At 49.6% G+C, this 14256-nt stretch overlaps 1 protein-coding gene across 3 annotated transcripts; it reads right to left on the reverse strand.

Moving 5' to 3' along the window:
• Positions 1-398: 398 nt before the first annotated feature.
• Positions 399-8393, reverse strand: UCP2 (uncoupling protein 2). Of its 3 annotated transcripts, XM_080815488.1 has the most exons (9): positions 7282-7390; positions 6751-7075; positions 6135-6292; positions 3610-3834; positions 3225-3435; positions 2216-2410; positions 2025-2126; positions 1512-1692; positions 405-1141 (listed from the first exon to the last, which is right to left on the reverse strand). In XM_080815488.1, exons 4-9 carry the CDS (start codon positions 3733-3735, stop codon positions 1027-1029), a joined length of 930 nt encoding a protein of 309 aa, XP_080671614.1. In that variant the 5' UTR covers positions 3736-3834; positions 6135-6292; positions 6751-7075; positions 7282-7390; the 3' UTR covers positions 405-1026. The 3 variants fall into 3 exon arrangements, with proteins under 3 accessions (XP_080671613.1, XP_080671614.1, XP_080671615.1); XM_080815487.1 differs by lacking the exon at positions 6751-7075 and having other exon boundaries at positions 399-1141; positions 7282-7588; XM_080815489.1 differs by lacking the exons at positions 6751-7075; positions 7282-7390 and adding an exon at positions 8190-8393.
• Between the last annotated feature and the right edge of the window lie 5863 nt (positions 8394-14256).

A 14256-nucleotide genomic window follows, 5' to 3' on the forward strand; every position in this document is an offset into this window, starting at 1 on the left:
CTGCACAAGATGCCTCAGCATCCCGGGACTTCAGAGTCCCCAACCCCTTGAAACAGATATAAAATCTGCTTTCCTGCCTGAGGACAGGGAGGTTGACACCATGTGCAGCCTAAGTCCTGGCTTAGCACTGCCTCCTTGGGATCTCGAGCCCAGGGAGAGGCTGAGAATCCAAATGAAAGTATCCTCAGGTTGAGGCCACCTGTTCGCCTTGCAGCCTGTCCCACCAGTGCAGGAGTACTACCCTATAAGGGCATGACTGGAGGACACGAAGCGGCCTGACTTTGCCTCACTAGGTCTGGGACTTTGGGAAGGTTTCCCATTTGTAGAATGGAATAAACTAAGTTCAAGCATCTAAGGTTCCCAAGTTCTCTAAATCATCCAAGAAACATAGGCAATGTAGGGCAGACAGGAACACACTCACTTTGCAGATAAACAGGGGCCAGCTGGAGGGTTTAGAAAGGCAGGTGCTGGAGTACCAGGCATGGGTGACGTGACCTGGTGCGAGTGGAGCCACTGCTGCCCCAGCTGCTCCTTCACTTGCCATCTAAGCCCTGGGCCCGGTCTGGGAAGAGAAATGGACAGGATGACCTCCATGGGCCCCAGATTGGATGCTGGAAGCAGAAGGTGGGTCACACCTTTCTAAGTTAGGTGCCAAAAGGGCCCACTGGACCAAAACCTCTGTAAGAGCTATGAGAGAAGGAAGAGACACCAAGGTTGAACCTGTTTTATGGGAGACATGCTGGCTGGGCTGGGCTTGGGGGCAGAACAAAGAGCTTAACTTTTCAAGCAACTGAAGGCTTGGGATCCTGGCTGGTGCCAGGCCTCTTACAGTGTCAACTCTACTGGGACTGAGGTGATAGGGAGATGAGGTAGGGAAGAAGGGTGAGAATGTGGGGAGAGGAAAGGGAGTGGAAGGAAGGGGTGAGGAGAGAGGGAAGGAAAGCACAGCCTGGCTGGAGCTGAGCCAAAGCCAAAGCCAAAGCCAAAGCCAAAGCTAGAGGTGGTGGGCTCAGTAGCAAGAGACGCTCAGAAGGGAGCCTCCCGGGAAGTGCGGGTAGCCATGAGGGCCCGTTTGAGCTGCTCATAGGTGACAAACATCACCACGTTCCAGGAACCCAAACGGAGAAAGGAGGGCATGAACCTAGAAGAGAGAAAACACAGGTCACAGAGGGTAATCTGGTGACTCCTGAGGGCACTCCACCTCCCACTCACCCATGGTATCCAATCCAACCCAGCTGCTCTGCCCCCAAGGAGGTTGAGAGCGCTCAGGGAACACAGGCCCACAGCTGTGTGGCTGTGAGCCAAGAATCCCCCGGGAGTCTCCATTTTAGTACCGACAAAGTAGGGATGACAACTCTGGAAGTAGTTAAGAGCATGAGAAAATGCTGGTGAAATACCAGGACCAGGATCAGAATAGCTTGACACCTGGTTGCAGGTGGTTCTCTCCCATCTGTGTGTAGGTATGGGCAGCCAGGAGGCTTTGAATTGGGTGGGACGGATCAAAGGCTCACCCTTTGTAGAAGGCTCGGGGACCCTCCTTCTGGAGCATGGTGAGGGCACAGTGGCCAGCGCTGCTGTACTGGCCCAGGGCAGAGTTCATGTATCTCGTCTTGACCACATCGACCGGGGAGGCGATGACAGTGGTGCAGAAGCCCGCCCCGAAGGCGGAAGTGAAGTGGCAAGGGAGGTCATCTGCCAGGGAGGAGCGGGAGAGGCAGTCAGGACTCCTCACCCCATCATTCCAGAAGGAAAGGGATTATTAAAGTAGCTCAGGGGTCTGATGGTTTTAGAGAGAGACACTCCAGTGGGACTTCTCCTGATGACCTAAGAGTCCTTTTGCCTCAGTGCCTCAGTGTGCAAAGTGGGAGCTACATCCCAGCAGGCTTCAATATGGTAAATCTAAACTCATTCCACAAGCACAGGGGAAGCAAGATGAAAAGATGTAGTCCCCAGGCAACCAGACTCCCGCATCTGCTCCTAGATTGTAGGAAAGGCCAGACCCAGCACCAATTACTCTAACTCACCTGTCATGAGGTTGGCCTTCAGGAGGGCATCCTTGATGAGATCGTAGGTCACCAGCTCAGCACAGTTGACAATGGCATTACGAGCAACATTGGGAGAGGTCCCTACAGGAGGAAAGAGTACCGATATGAGACCAGAGACTAAGGAAGAAGGAGGATGGGGAAGAAGAAACACCTGATACACGGACACAAACCTTTCCAGAGTCCTCGGAACCCTTCCTCTCGGGCGATGGTCTTGTAGGCATCAACAGTGCTTTGGTATCTCCGACCACTTCCAGCCCGGGCCTGAGCCTGGAACCGGACCTTTACTACATCTGTGGGCTGGGCCACAGCCACAGCCAAGGCACCTGTGGTGCTGCCTGCCAGGAGGCGGCTCCCGATGCCGGCATCTGTGGGAGAACCGTGGGGTCAGTGCCTGGGGGGTTGGACTCACTTTCCACCTCTCCTCACCAAAACCACCTCATCTCTGGCCTTTTGGGAATAGGATTCAGATAAGCTCTTGCTCGAAAAACTCTTTGCATCAAAGAAAGTAACACTGTGGAGGTCTATTACTTGCTATGCACAGGGTCACAGCAAGGAGTAGGACAAAGTGAGACTTAGCTCAAGAGGGTACATGCCCTGAGAAATCACAATCCTTTCCATTTGACAAATGTGAAAACCAAGGCTCAGAGAGAAGTGGCCTTCTCAAGGCCTGGGACCTATAAGACTTGGGATCTCATACCAGATCTATTTCTCTCTGCCCTGTAATCTTGGGAAAAGTCAACCTTTTGATCCGTGTTCTCAGTTTCCACATGTGTAAAACGGAGGGTGGGCAAGGCATGCTGAGGAGATGAAATGGAAGAGTGGCCTTGGAGGCAAAAGTCCTGGCTGTGTTTTTCTGGCTCCCCATTGTGTGCTCTTGGCCAAGTCCTTTCCACCCAGCAAGACTCAAGTCTTTTTATCTGGAGATGATGCCATCTACTCTCAGAGCAGTTGTGAGGACTGTCCTGGGATGATGCCCTGCACAGAGCTTAGCACAGCCCAGGTGTTCAGCAATCATTAGAAGATTCAAGGTCCCTTCCAGTTCTCAGTTCCTCTGACTAGCCTAAGGATCTGGAAGCCTAAAGGGGCTATGCAGCAAATCATCAGTCAAGGATGATTTGATGGCTCAATCATCACAACGAAGAAAAGGCCAAGGGGCCTATGGCCCAGTCCCACACTCACGCTCAGAACCCTTGGTGTAGAACTGCTTGACAGAGTCGTAGAGGCCGATGCGGACGGAGGCGAAGCTCATTTGGCGCTGCAGGCCGGCGACCAGCCCACTGTAGAGGCTGCGGGGGCCCTCGGTGCGCACCATGGTCAGAATGGTGCCCAGCACGCCGCGGTACTGGGCGCTGGCCGCAGCCCGCACTGGCCCCTGCCTCTCTCCTTGGATCTGCAAGGTCAAGGTGGGTGGTTATATGGATAAGGCAGGTTGCGCTCTCCATCTCCTGCCATCCCGATGCTCCAAAGTTTACAGTTCTAAACATTTCCCTGGCCCTTAAGGAGTCTGTATCTTGGGGCAGAGCAGACCAGACAATATCAAGAACTCCAGGCTTCATCCCCTCACCTGCAGCCGGACTTTCGCAGTGTCCAGAGGAAAGGTGATGAGATCTGCAATGCACGCAGCTGTGCCAGCCCCCAGGAACTTCACCGTGGCAGTAGGGGGTACATCTGTAGCCTTGAACCCAACCATAATGCTGATATCCCGCTACCTCCCAGGAGATGGAAAAAGAGTGGTGAACGGAACACTTTCAGGCAGCAACAAGACGAGACAGAGGAACTCTGCCGGAATCTAAGCCAAGGAGAGAGAAGTCCCATTAGCAGCAGTATGCCAGTCCTTCCCTGCTCACCACCTCACCCCTACCTTCCCTGACAGTACCACCTCCCTAAGCAAGAACCAGAACAACCTCATGAGCTCTGGAGCTACTCATATTGGGGCTGGAGAAGCGATTCCTGCGTGGGGAGAACACATTTTGTGAAGCGGCCCCTCCTTTTCCCGGACTTACAGGGAGAGTCCGGCTCCCAGCTATCTTAGTGGGATAAGTCAGTGCCTCTGAGTCAATGCCCCAGCTTTCTGTCTGCTGGGTGCAGAGAGCTCACTGGTGATGCCCACATTCCTGCTTTCGCAGGTCTGGAAGGCAGGCAGAAGTGGGGAAAATGTTGTGGTCAGACCAAGACCTGACAGGCACAAACTCACAGGCTTATGCCCTGGATTTCTTAAGCAGGAGAGGTTCCTACGGGTCTGAAATTGCCTAAGTCTAGGAAAAAAAAAAAGAATGGCAAGACCAGTTCAACCCTTTCCCGGCCCATTATTCTCATTCTCTTCCCAAGCCTGCACCACTGGGGCTCTCTAGAGTCATTCTTTCAAGATTGCTTTGCTGGGCATTGGTTTACTGAGAAGCAGGAGACAAGGTCATCCCAGAGGGGCCTTACTGTCTGGCATAGGGGATGGGCAGGTAATTCAAGCTGCATTTGGGGCCTGCAGGACATACTCTCAAAATGGGGAGGGAACAACTAACTCCATCAGGAGAGAGGTAAGGAAGACTGTGTGATTGGAAAAGGTGATATTTAGCTGGGCCTTGAAGGATCCTGGGCAACTCTCAGGGCTGAGAGCAGGTACACAGGCCCTGGACTCTCTCCCCCTGGACTACTGTGTGATGCAGGGAAAACCGGCTCCTTCTCTGGCCAGTTTCCTCTCCTTCAACACAGGGGATCCACCATCTTCACAGGAGGGGGAGGCTTGGGGAGATGCAGGTCAGAGCTATCAAGAGTGAAACAGGAAACCAAACACTCCATTTTGTTCTCAAAGTTGGAACAACACCCTTCTCTGCTGCCCCCACGGGCTGGGGAGGAAGTGAGCCCAGCGGCCCAGTGGGGGAGGGTGACCTGCTTCTCTCTTTGCTGAGCTCACTTCTCTGACTTCACGAGCAGCTGCTCTGAGCCCAGCCTGATTGGCCGCCCTTGTCACTGGGGCCATGAGCGAAATGCTGGCCAGCAGGAGGAGGATGTGGTTGGAGTCCGTTGAGTACACAAAGACCCATGGAAGCAAACAGCTGCTTCCTCCTGGGCTGCTCACTCCAGGTAGCTGGGGCACACAGTGAAATCCAGAGGCTCCTCACCACTCAGCTGTACCCAGAGCTCCTATAGACCAGACCTGGTCTTATTTATGAGTTTCCCTGGAACCTGGCCACATGAGGCTCAGTGAAGATTGGGAGCCACACGGCAGAATGGGTTGATGAAGGTGCTTCAGATGCCCCAGGTCTGAACTATTCCCCAGGACGTGTTCCATACCTTCCCCACCCTACCGGTGGGAGCACTGTTAGCTCACTCCTCAGAGCAGCCCTGTGAGGTGGCTGCCTTACTTCCATGTCACAGAGGATGGAACTTAGCCAGAGCCACATGTGTAGGCTCCAAAGCTTATGCAATTTGCTTTTTGCTGGTGTCCAGAACATTTCTCTCCCACTGTTTTCTCAGCCCCAGCATAGGTAGGGCTTTTGCAAGGAAGACTAATGCCCAAGTTCTCTCATGCCAATTTGACAGTTCTGAGAAGTTTCAGGCAAACCATGTCCCTTCTCTGGGGTCAATCGTGTCCTGACTCTGAGCTAGGCTGCAGTGCTGTGAAGGCCAGAGAAGAGCAAGACCCAGCCCCGTCCATCTCAAAGACAGGTGCACAGAGGCTCACGTGCCATTTCAAATGTTGCTGTGGGTTTGCCCAGGTCCTTCAGAGGCGTGAGTATGGGGTCATTGGTGGTAAAGACCCTACTAAGAAGTGTAATACTCAAGCCTGGAAAGAGTCTGTCCTAGCTCTGCTGCAGACTTCCAGGATGACCAAGGGCTAATCACTCTCCCATCTAGGCTTCAATTTCTTCCTTTGTAAATATGGGGGACCACCATCCCTGGCTTGTCAAGGTCAGCTTAAAGGACAGAATGAGACCAGGAATATATGAAAGAGCTTTGTGAACTCTGAAGAGCAACTTCACTGGTGGGGGGGGCGGTAGTTATTTTTGCTAATATTCTACAGATGCCGGCCCCCAGGCCAAAAGGCTGCTGCTGTAGGCAGCAGGGGACCCCTCCCTCAAACTGGACTCTTACCCGGCTTTGTATGGTCTCACGCTGAGGCCTCTGAAGATCAAGCTTCTCTAAAGGCATCCCATTCTTCAAAGCTGCCAGTGGCTATCATGGCCCGATCCCCTTGGTTTTCCATAGAAAATGGCTGGGAGACGAAACACCTAATAGACATACTATGTATCCTGTGGATGAGGGCAAAGAGGAGAGTTTATTTATTTTAGAGAGAGAGAGAGAGAGAGAGAGCATGTGCCTGGGGGGAGGGGTGGAGGGGGGGAGAAAACCTCAAGCCTGCTCCCTGCTGAGCACAGAGCTCAATACCAGCTGGAACCCACACCCCCAGATCCTGACTTGAGCGGAAGCCCACAGTCCAAGGCTCAACCGACTGAGCCACCCAGGCGCCCCAAGCGGAGGGTTTAGAAAGGGAAATCTTTCTTAAAGGATCACACTCCAGCAAGGAAAGACCCACCTGTCGGAGGCACAAAACCCCACAGTCCTTAAGCTGGGAGGTGGGGAGGAGAAAGGAACAGGGTCCATTACACCCACGGCAGCTGGGGACTAATTAAGTGCACAAACTGTGTGTGTGGGGAGGAATGAATCCAGGAGTACCCCCTCCCCAGTCTGCTTAGTATCACGCATTTACCCCCTTCCAGATTTCTGCTTTAGTGGCACTCTCTGTAGAAGCACTCCCCAACACAGCAGACTCTGACGAAGGGGACTGTCGTAAAAAGGTCATGATAGGTCAAAGCCTCTCTTGAGAGTTGACTAGGCCCCAGGTGCGGACTGTGAGGAGGATAGAAGGGCTGGGGGCAGGCCCTACTGAAAAACTCAAAACCTCCTCTTCCTCGGGAGGGGAAGGTCATTCAGATCGTCGTGGACGCGCGGAAGGCCCCCCACCCAAGCCGGGGCTGGGCATCCAGGCCGAGCGGAGAGAGTGAAGAGGAGGCTTCAATTACATGCAACTGAACCTGAGCGGTAAGAACAAAAGGGAGAGAGAAAAAGAGTGAAAGAAGAGAGATAAGGAAAAAGAGGACAGAGAGGAAAAATATAAGATAGGCTGGGAGAAGAGGAGGGAAGTTAAAGAGAGGGAAGGGCGCGGATTCGCGCTGCCGGGTTGCGGGCTTCCCGCAGGTGTAGCGGGCGCAGGGCTGGGGCGGGCGGGGCCCAGGCTCACCCGGCAGCAGGGAGAACACGAGTGCCGGCGGCTCTGTTTGCGGGCGGAGAGCGCGTGGAGGGAGAGCGGACGGTACTCGATCCTAGAGCGCCGCTGGCGAGCTTGCAGTGGGGGTCCCCGGGGCCTGCCGGGCGGTTTGGGCCTGGGGGGCGGGGCCTGAGGGGCGGGGCCTGCGCGGCGGGGCCTGTGGGCTCTGGTGGGGTCGGAGGAGGTGACCTTCTAGCCCCCGCCTTTCCGCAAGGGCAGTCACGCCCAAGGTTCTCTGCGCATCTTCCTCCATTCTCTTGCCGTGCAGGCGGATTGCAGCGTCTACCCGTTCGTGCGCCTTCAGGGTCACTCCGTCGCTCCGCCTCATACCCCCCTCCCCCCCGGTCCGCTAACCTCCTGCTGAGAATGGCAAGGCTGACGCCTGGAAAGGAGCAGAGCCTGTCCAGGGTCACACAAGCCTCTCTACCCCGGCACCCCGCCAGGGCGCTTTCTAACAGCGCCCCCAGAGGGTCGGGTGGAGAGCACTCCCTGCTTCCCCCGCCCAGTCCGCGACCCCCGGACCAGGCAAACAGGACGCCCGCCTCCCGCCGCACTGACTGGGCGGGGCCTCCCGACCGCTGGCGATTGGTTAAAGCCACCGCGTTGCCCGCAGAAGGAACCAATCCGGGCTGCAGCGGCCGGTGGCGGGTAACCGCCAACGGCCGCGCGGCGCGGCCGGGCTTCCCGCCGTCTCCCGCCGCACCCCCGCTTTGCTCTGGGGACCCGGGGGATTTTCCGACCTGGGTGGGACGCGGGCGCCGAGCGTGACGCTCCCGCCCCCACTTGCAGCCGAGTGCTCGGGCCGGCGCCGCGCGAGTGCGAAGGCGGAACAGGGCCCGGGCCTGCTGCTCGCCCAGTCCCGAGATGAGAAAGTGATTTACCTGAGCTGAACCTGGCTCGTCTTCAGGGGCCTGGCAGTCTTCTCGGGGCCACAGGCACGTAAAAAACCAGCAGTTGGGTCCCGTGGCTGGAACAAATATGACGTTTGGGGAGTAGAAGGAGATAGGACTCTTCTTCGCCCTGGTACGCCTCTCTGTCCCTTTCTTCCTGTTCTCATCTTTCAGTCTCTCAGGACTGTTTTGAGGGATTGACTGAGGTAGTGGAAGCGGTTTTACTGACTAGATTGTAAACTTCTCGAGAGCAGGAAGCTATTTCCTATATTTTTATTATCACAACACTCCAAGGGGTCGACTAGAGGCTCGGTGCGCTTTGGGGCTGCTGTTGAAGATGCCTGGAAAAGCGTAATGGGAGAATGGGGGGAGATGAACATTTGCCGACTGCAATTACCAGATTCAGGTTCAGTGTGAATACTTCAAATAATCTTGTGAAGCTGATATTAACCTAAATTTTACAGATGAGGAAAGAGTCCCAAAGGGGTTAAATGACCTGCCTAATGTCACACAGCTAGGAAGTGGCGAGCCGCGACTTAAACTCTGGTTTATCAGGTTCCGTGCGCGTTTGTTTTCTGAATTGTCCACAAGCAGAAATTGTCAGCTGAGAATAACTGGAATGGGCCTGGATAATTATAGCAGGAAGGAAAAACACCCAGACATAGTCCTGGCAGAAGCAGAAAACAAAAGTGGAAACTGAGAAGTCAAGCCAGAGAATTTTTTCTGGCCCTGTGGAAGCTCCCATCCACTAGCTGGTCTAGCTTTTGCACAAGCTTCTCTGTCGGTTGCTGTGACGAAATGATTCCCAGGATGTCCTGTGACTGGTGGTGAAACTGCTGAACTTGAGGAGACAGACCAGGATGCATCTAAAGGCCTGAAGATGAGAGTGTCACCCTGACTGCCCAAACAGGGAAGAATCTGAGTTCCAAAGACTGCATACCCACGAAATGTTTAACCATTCCTAGCAAAATTCAAGGGCTGTTAAAAGGATCATGTATGAACACTTAAAAAGAGAAGTAGAGATTCCCAGGACCCTGCGTGGATCCCTTAAGAAGAAATCCTGTTAAATTTTCTAGGGGTGCCTGGGTGGCTCAGTGGGTTAAGCCTCTGCCTTCGCTCAGGTCATGATCTCAGGGTCCTGGGATTCAGCCCTGCATTGGGCTCTCTGCTCAGCAGGGAGCCTCTCTCTCTCTCTCTCTCTCTCTCTCTCTCCCCCCCTCCCTCTGACTGCCTCTCTGCCTACTTGTGATCTCTGTCTGTCAATAAATAAAAAATATCTTTTTCTTTTTTTTTAATAAATAAAATCTTTTAAAAAATTCTCTCAACGCAAGAGTTTGAAAACAAAAAAAATAAACAACAAAACCCCCAAATGCTCTTTTATTTTGGATGGAGCCAGGCAGATTAGAGTAATGCTATAGACACTGTACCCCTGGACTTTTAGCAAGCCTATTGTCTGAGTCGTTAGAGATTTTGTAGACAGATTAGAGAATGTATGCATACAGGTCAGTGCATTTTAAAAACTTGTTTCACATCCGTTTCATTGAATATATATATACCCCAGTTTAGTTGTAAATATATGTGCCAATAATTAAGCTGACAAAGTTTATAATGTTGATAATCATACCAGAAAACAGTCCACTGTATTTACAGTTTTGGAACTTAAAAATTTTAAATACAGGAGCATCTGGGTGGCTCAGTGGGTTAAGCCTCTGCCTTCGGCTCAGGTCGTGATCTCAGGGTCCTGGGATCCAGCCCTACATCGGGCTCTCTGCTCAGCAGGGAGATTGCTTCCCGCCCCTCCCACCGCCCCGCCTGTCTCTCTGCCTACTTGTGATCTCTGTCAAATAAATAAATAAAGTCTTTAAAAAAATTTAAATACAAACTCTTTGAAACACTGAAAATGAAAAAGACAAGAATGCCATAGAAAATTGAAAACATTAGGTTATTAAAATCAACATGAGAAAATATTAAGTATTAGACAACTTCAAATGTCTCTGCTAATTTTAAAATATTGAGTAGGTTGGCTATGTTAACCCCTGAAAATAAACACAAAATGATCTGATTGCATTTTTTAAAAGATTTTATTTAAAAATTTTTTTATTTATTTGAGAGAGTGAGCACGAGACAGAGAAAGTAGAGCGGGGGCATTGTGGGTGGTTAGGGGTAGGGTAGAGGGAGAGGGAGAAACAGGCTCCCTGCTATTTTTTTCTTTCTTAAAGCTAGCTTTATAGTGACGGTCACTAAAAAGCATCCTACTGGTGTGGTGTGTAACTTATCACTTAAGTGATCTTCAAAGTGTGTTGTGGTATAGTTTGGGAAACATTTAATATTGTTTGGCATCTTGCTGATTATAGCACATCCTAATGCAACAAAGAGCTGCTTTATTCTTTTTAATATTTTGTTTATTTATTTGACAGAGAGAAAGAGCACAGGCAGGGGGAGTGGCAGGCAGAGGGGGAGGGAGAAGCAGGCTCCCTGCTGAGCAGAGAGCCCAACAGTGGAGTTGATGCTAGGACCCTGAGATCATGAACCAAGCTGAAGCCAGGTGCCTACCCAACTGAGCCACCCAAGCACCCACAAAGAGCTGCTTTAAAAAAAAATTGAGGGGTGGGACGCCTGGGTGGCTCAGTTGGTTGAGCGGCTGCCTTTGGCTCGGGTCGTGATCTCAGCGTCCTGGGATCGAGTCCCACATCCGGCTCCTTGCTTGGCGGGGAGCCTGCTTCTCCCTCTGCCTCTGCCTGCCACTCTGTCTGCCTGTGCTCGCTCGCTCTCTCTCTCTAACAAATAAATAAATTTAAAAAAAAAAACTTTAAAAAAAAATTGAGGGGCACCTGGGTGGCTCAGTAGGTTGAACATCCAACTCTCGATTTTGGCTCAGGTCGTGGGATGAAACCCACCTCCCCTCCCATCAGGTTCCCCCACTTAGTGGGGAGTTTGCTTCTCTCTCTCTCTCTCCTCTCTTCCTCTGCCCCTTCCTCCACTTGAAAGCGCTCTCTCAAATAAATACATCTTTTTTAAAAAATTGATGCTAAGTTCTTTTTTCTTTCTTCTTTTTTTTTAAACAAAGACTTTTTAGCAGTCAACACTGTATTTTTTATCTTCAGTTGATCTAAGGATAAACTTTATGACTGCTAACATTTATAAGCTGTCACTATGAACATTGTAATGGTGTTTTTATGCGTTACTTTATCAAACCTAGATCTCGTCTAATTTTATATTTTGTTACCTATGCTTTTGGAGCTAATGGAAGAGATTTAACTCTTCTTATGAAAATACTTCTTGGTATTTAGAGTAGAAAGAGTATAAAACAATAAACATGCAGTATTGAGAAGTTTGATAAAGCGTTAAGAATTTTTTTTTTTAAGATTTTATTTATTTTGACAGAGAGAGACACAGCAAGAGAGGGAACACAAGCAGGGGGAATGGGAGAAGCAGGCTTCCCACTGAGCAGGGAGCCTGAGGCAGGGCTTGAACCCAGGACCCTGGGATCATGACCTGAGCCAAAGGCCAATGCTCAACTACTGAGCCACCCAGGTGCCCCAAGACATTAAGAATTCTAGTAGATATCTTTAACTTATGTATATCAATTGAATCTTGTTGAAGATATGCAAATAAGCATAGTTGTATATAATTTAACCTTGTTTTTTAAGGTCTTAACTCAGACTATAAAGATTCACTGACATCTTATGAGAAGTTTTGGGGAAAAAAATTTTTTTTAACCCATTTAGAATTCATTCAAAGTCCAACAAGCAGCCTTTGAAAGGATGTTAACATGGTCCAATTTGCATTTTTTTCCTTTTTTTTTTTCTGGTACCAGCTTTATTGAAATATAATTAATATACTCTGCAATTCATCCATTTAGAGAGAAAGTCAACAGTTTTTAGTATAGAGTTGTGCAACCGTCACCACAACCAATTTTAGAACATTTTAATCATCTCAAAACACCCAGCCCCTCCTTACCCTTTACCTGTCACGCCCCAATACCTTCCATCTTTCCCAGCCCTACTTTCTCCCTCTATAGAGTTACCTATTCCCACTTTTCATGTAAGTAGAAGCATACCGTATGTGGTCCTTTGTGTCTGGCTTCCTTCACTTAGCATTCTGTTTTCAGGGTTCATCTATGTTGTAGTACGTATCAGTACCTAATTCCTTTTTATTGCTGACTGAAATACGTCTTTTAACTTCTTTAAAGATGCATCTTTTAACTCTTAACAGTGTTTTTCTAATTCAACATTACAAATATAGTGTTTGGGGCATTTGGGTGGCTCAGTCAGTTAGGCACCTGGCTTCAGCTGGGGTCATGATCTCAGGGTCCTGGGATGGAGCCCCGAATTGTGCTCTCTGCTCAGCGGGGAGCCTGCTTCTCCCTCCCCCTCTGCCTGCCACTCCCCCTGCCTGTGCTCTTTCTCTCTGTCAAATAAATAAAATATTAAAAAGAATAAAGCAGCTCTTTGTTGCATTAGGATGTGCTATACTCAACAAGATGCCAAACAATATTAAATGTTTCCCAAACTATACCACAACACACTTTGAAGATCATTTAAGTGATAAGTTACACCACACCAGCAGGATGCTTTTTAGTGACCGTCACTATAAAGCTAGGTTTAAGAAAGAAAACAAAACACCAAGTGTGAATAACACATGTTGTTATCAAATTACTGTAAGTGAAGATTAGCAGTGAGGAGTGAGGAGGGTGACCCTCTATTCCATTCTGATAAGATTGATAAGGTTCCATGTCTTTAAATATTGCATTATTTGCAGGAAGTGGGACTTCCATACCAGCATAAGGTGGTAAAGCAAACTTGAAAAACTGGCTTCAGTGTGAATATCCAGTGCTAAAGCTCTTTCCTGGAATGAATGAAAAATTAAGGATGTGTAGACAGAGTTTTCTCTGAACGGAATGGAGTGGTTTGTTTGTTCTGAATGGGGTTTTTGAAGGCTTTTTTCTCTGCAAAGTTTGTGTGTAGCAGGTTTCCTACAAATGGTCTCATTTAATTCAGAGCTAACCAGGAATTTCAAAGCACAGCTCGGGGAAACCAGTCGGCTTCTGTTGTGGCAACATCAGAATTCTGTTTTGTTGTTGAATCTGTAGTTGCTTCCTCAGTGACTATTTAAAATGATTCTGTACATTCATTTGCTCTGAGCCGGAAGTTAAATCAGGTTCTCCTTTTTTTCTCAGAAACATCACCAAGTTTTCTGTTTGTAGGTTGTTTAGAAGTGTATAGCATGGTGACATAACCACAGAAATCCCTGCAAAGTCATTTTGTTCCGAATATTTGCAATGCTTTATGACTCACACCTCTCCTTGTAGTTGTTTTATCAAATGGGAAAAATTGGGCGCCTGGGTGGCTCAGTGGGTTAAGCCACTGCCTTCGGCTCAGGTCATGATCTCAGGGTCCTGGGATCGAGTCCCGCATCGGGCTCTCTGCTCAGCAGGGAGCCTGCTTCCCTCTCTCTCTGCCTGCCTCTCTGTCTACTGTGATCTCTCTCTGTCAAATAAATAAATAAAATCTAAAAAAAAAAAAAAAAAAAGGGAAAAATTTCTCTCATCCCATCATTCAATATGTGTGAATATGTGTGAAGTAGGAATTACTTCAGGTTTATTATTTTTTTAAAAGATTTTATTTAGGGAACCTGGGTGGCTCAGTGGGTTAAAGCCTCTGCCTTCGGTTCAGGTCATGATCCCAGGGTCCTGGGATCGAGCCCCGCATCGGGCTCTCTGCTCGGCGGGGAGCCTGCTTCCTCCTCTCTCTCTGCCTGCCTCTCTGCCTACTTGTGATATCTGTCTGTCAAATAAATAAATAAAATTTTTAAAAAAAGGTAATAGTGGAATCAAATAGGGAAGCAGTATCTTTGTGTTTCCTGGGGACAGACCCACACTGCTTGGACAGGCTGTGTCAGCTGGATCTAGTTTCAGAATCAGAGCTGACAAAGCTTCTCGTTCAGGACTCCTACTTTCTCCACCTGCCCTGGTAAGAATATCTTTTGTGGATTTAAACTACTTTTAAATTTGTTTACAGAGGGTACATTCCACCATGATAATGAAGTTGATCCCGGT

This window comes from Martes martes (assembly GCF_963455335.1).
Source record: "Martes martes genome assembly, chromosome: 10".
Classification (NCBI taxonomy): domain Eukaryota; kingdom Metazoa; phylum Chordata; class Mammalia; order Carnivora; family Mustelidae; genus Martes; species Martes martes.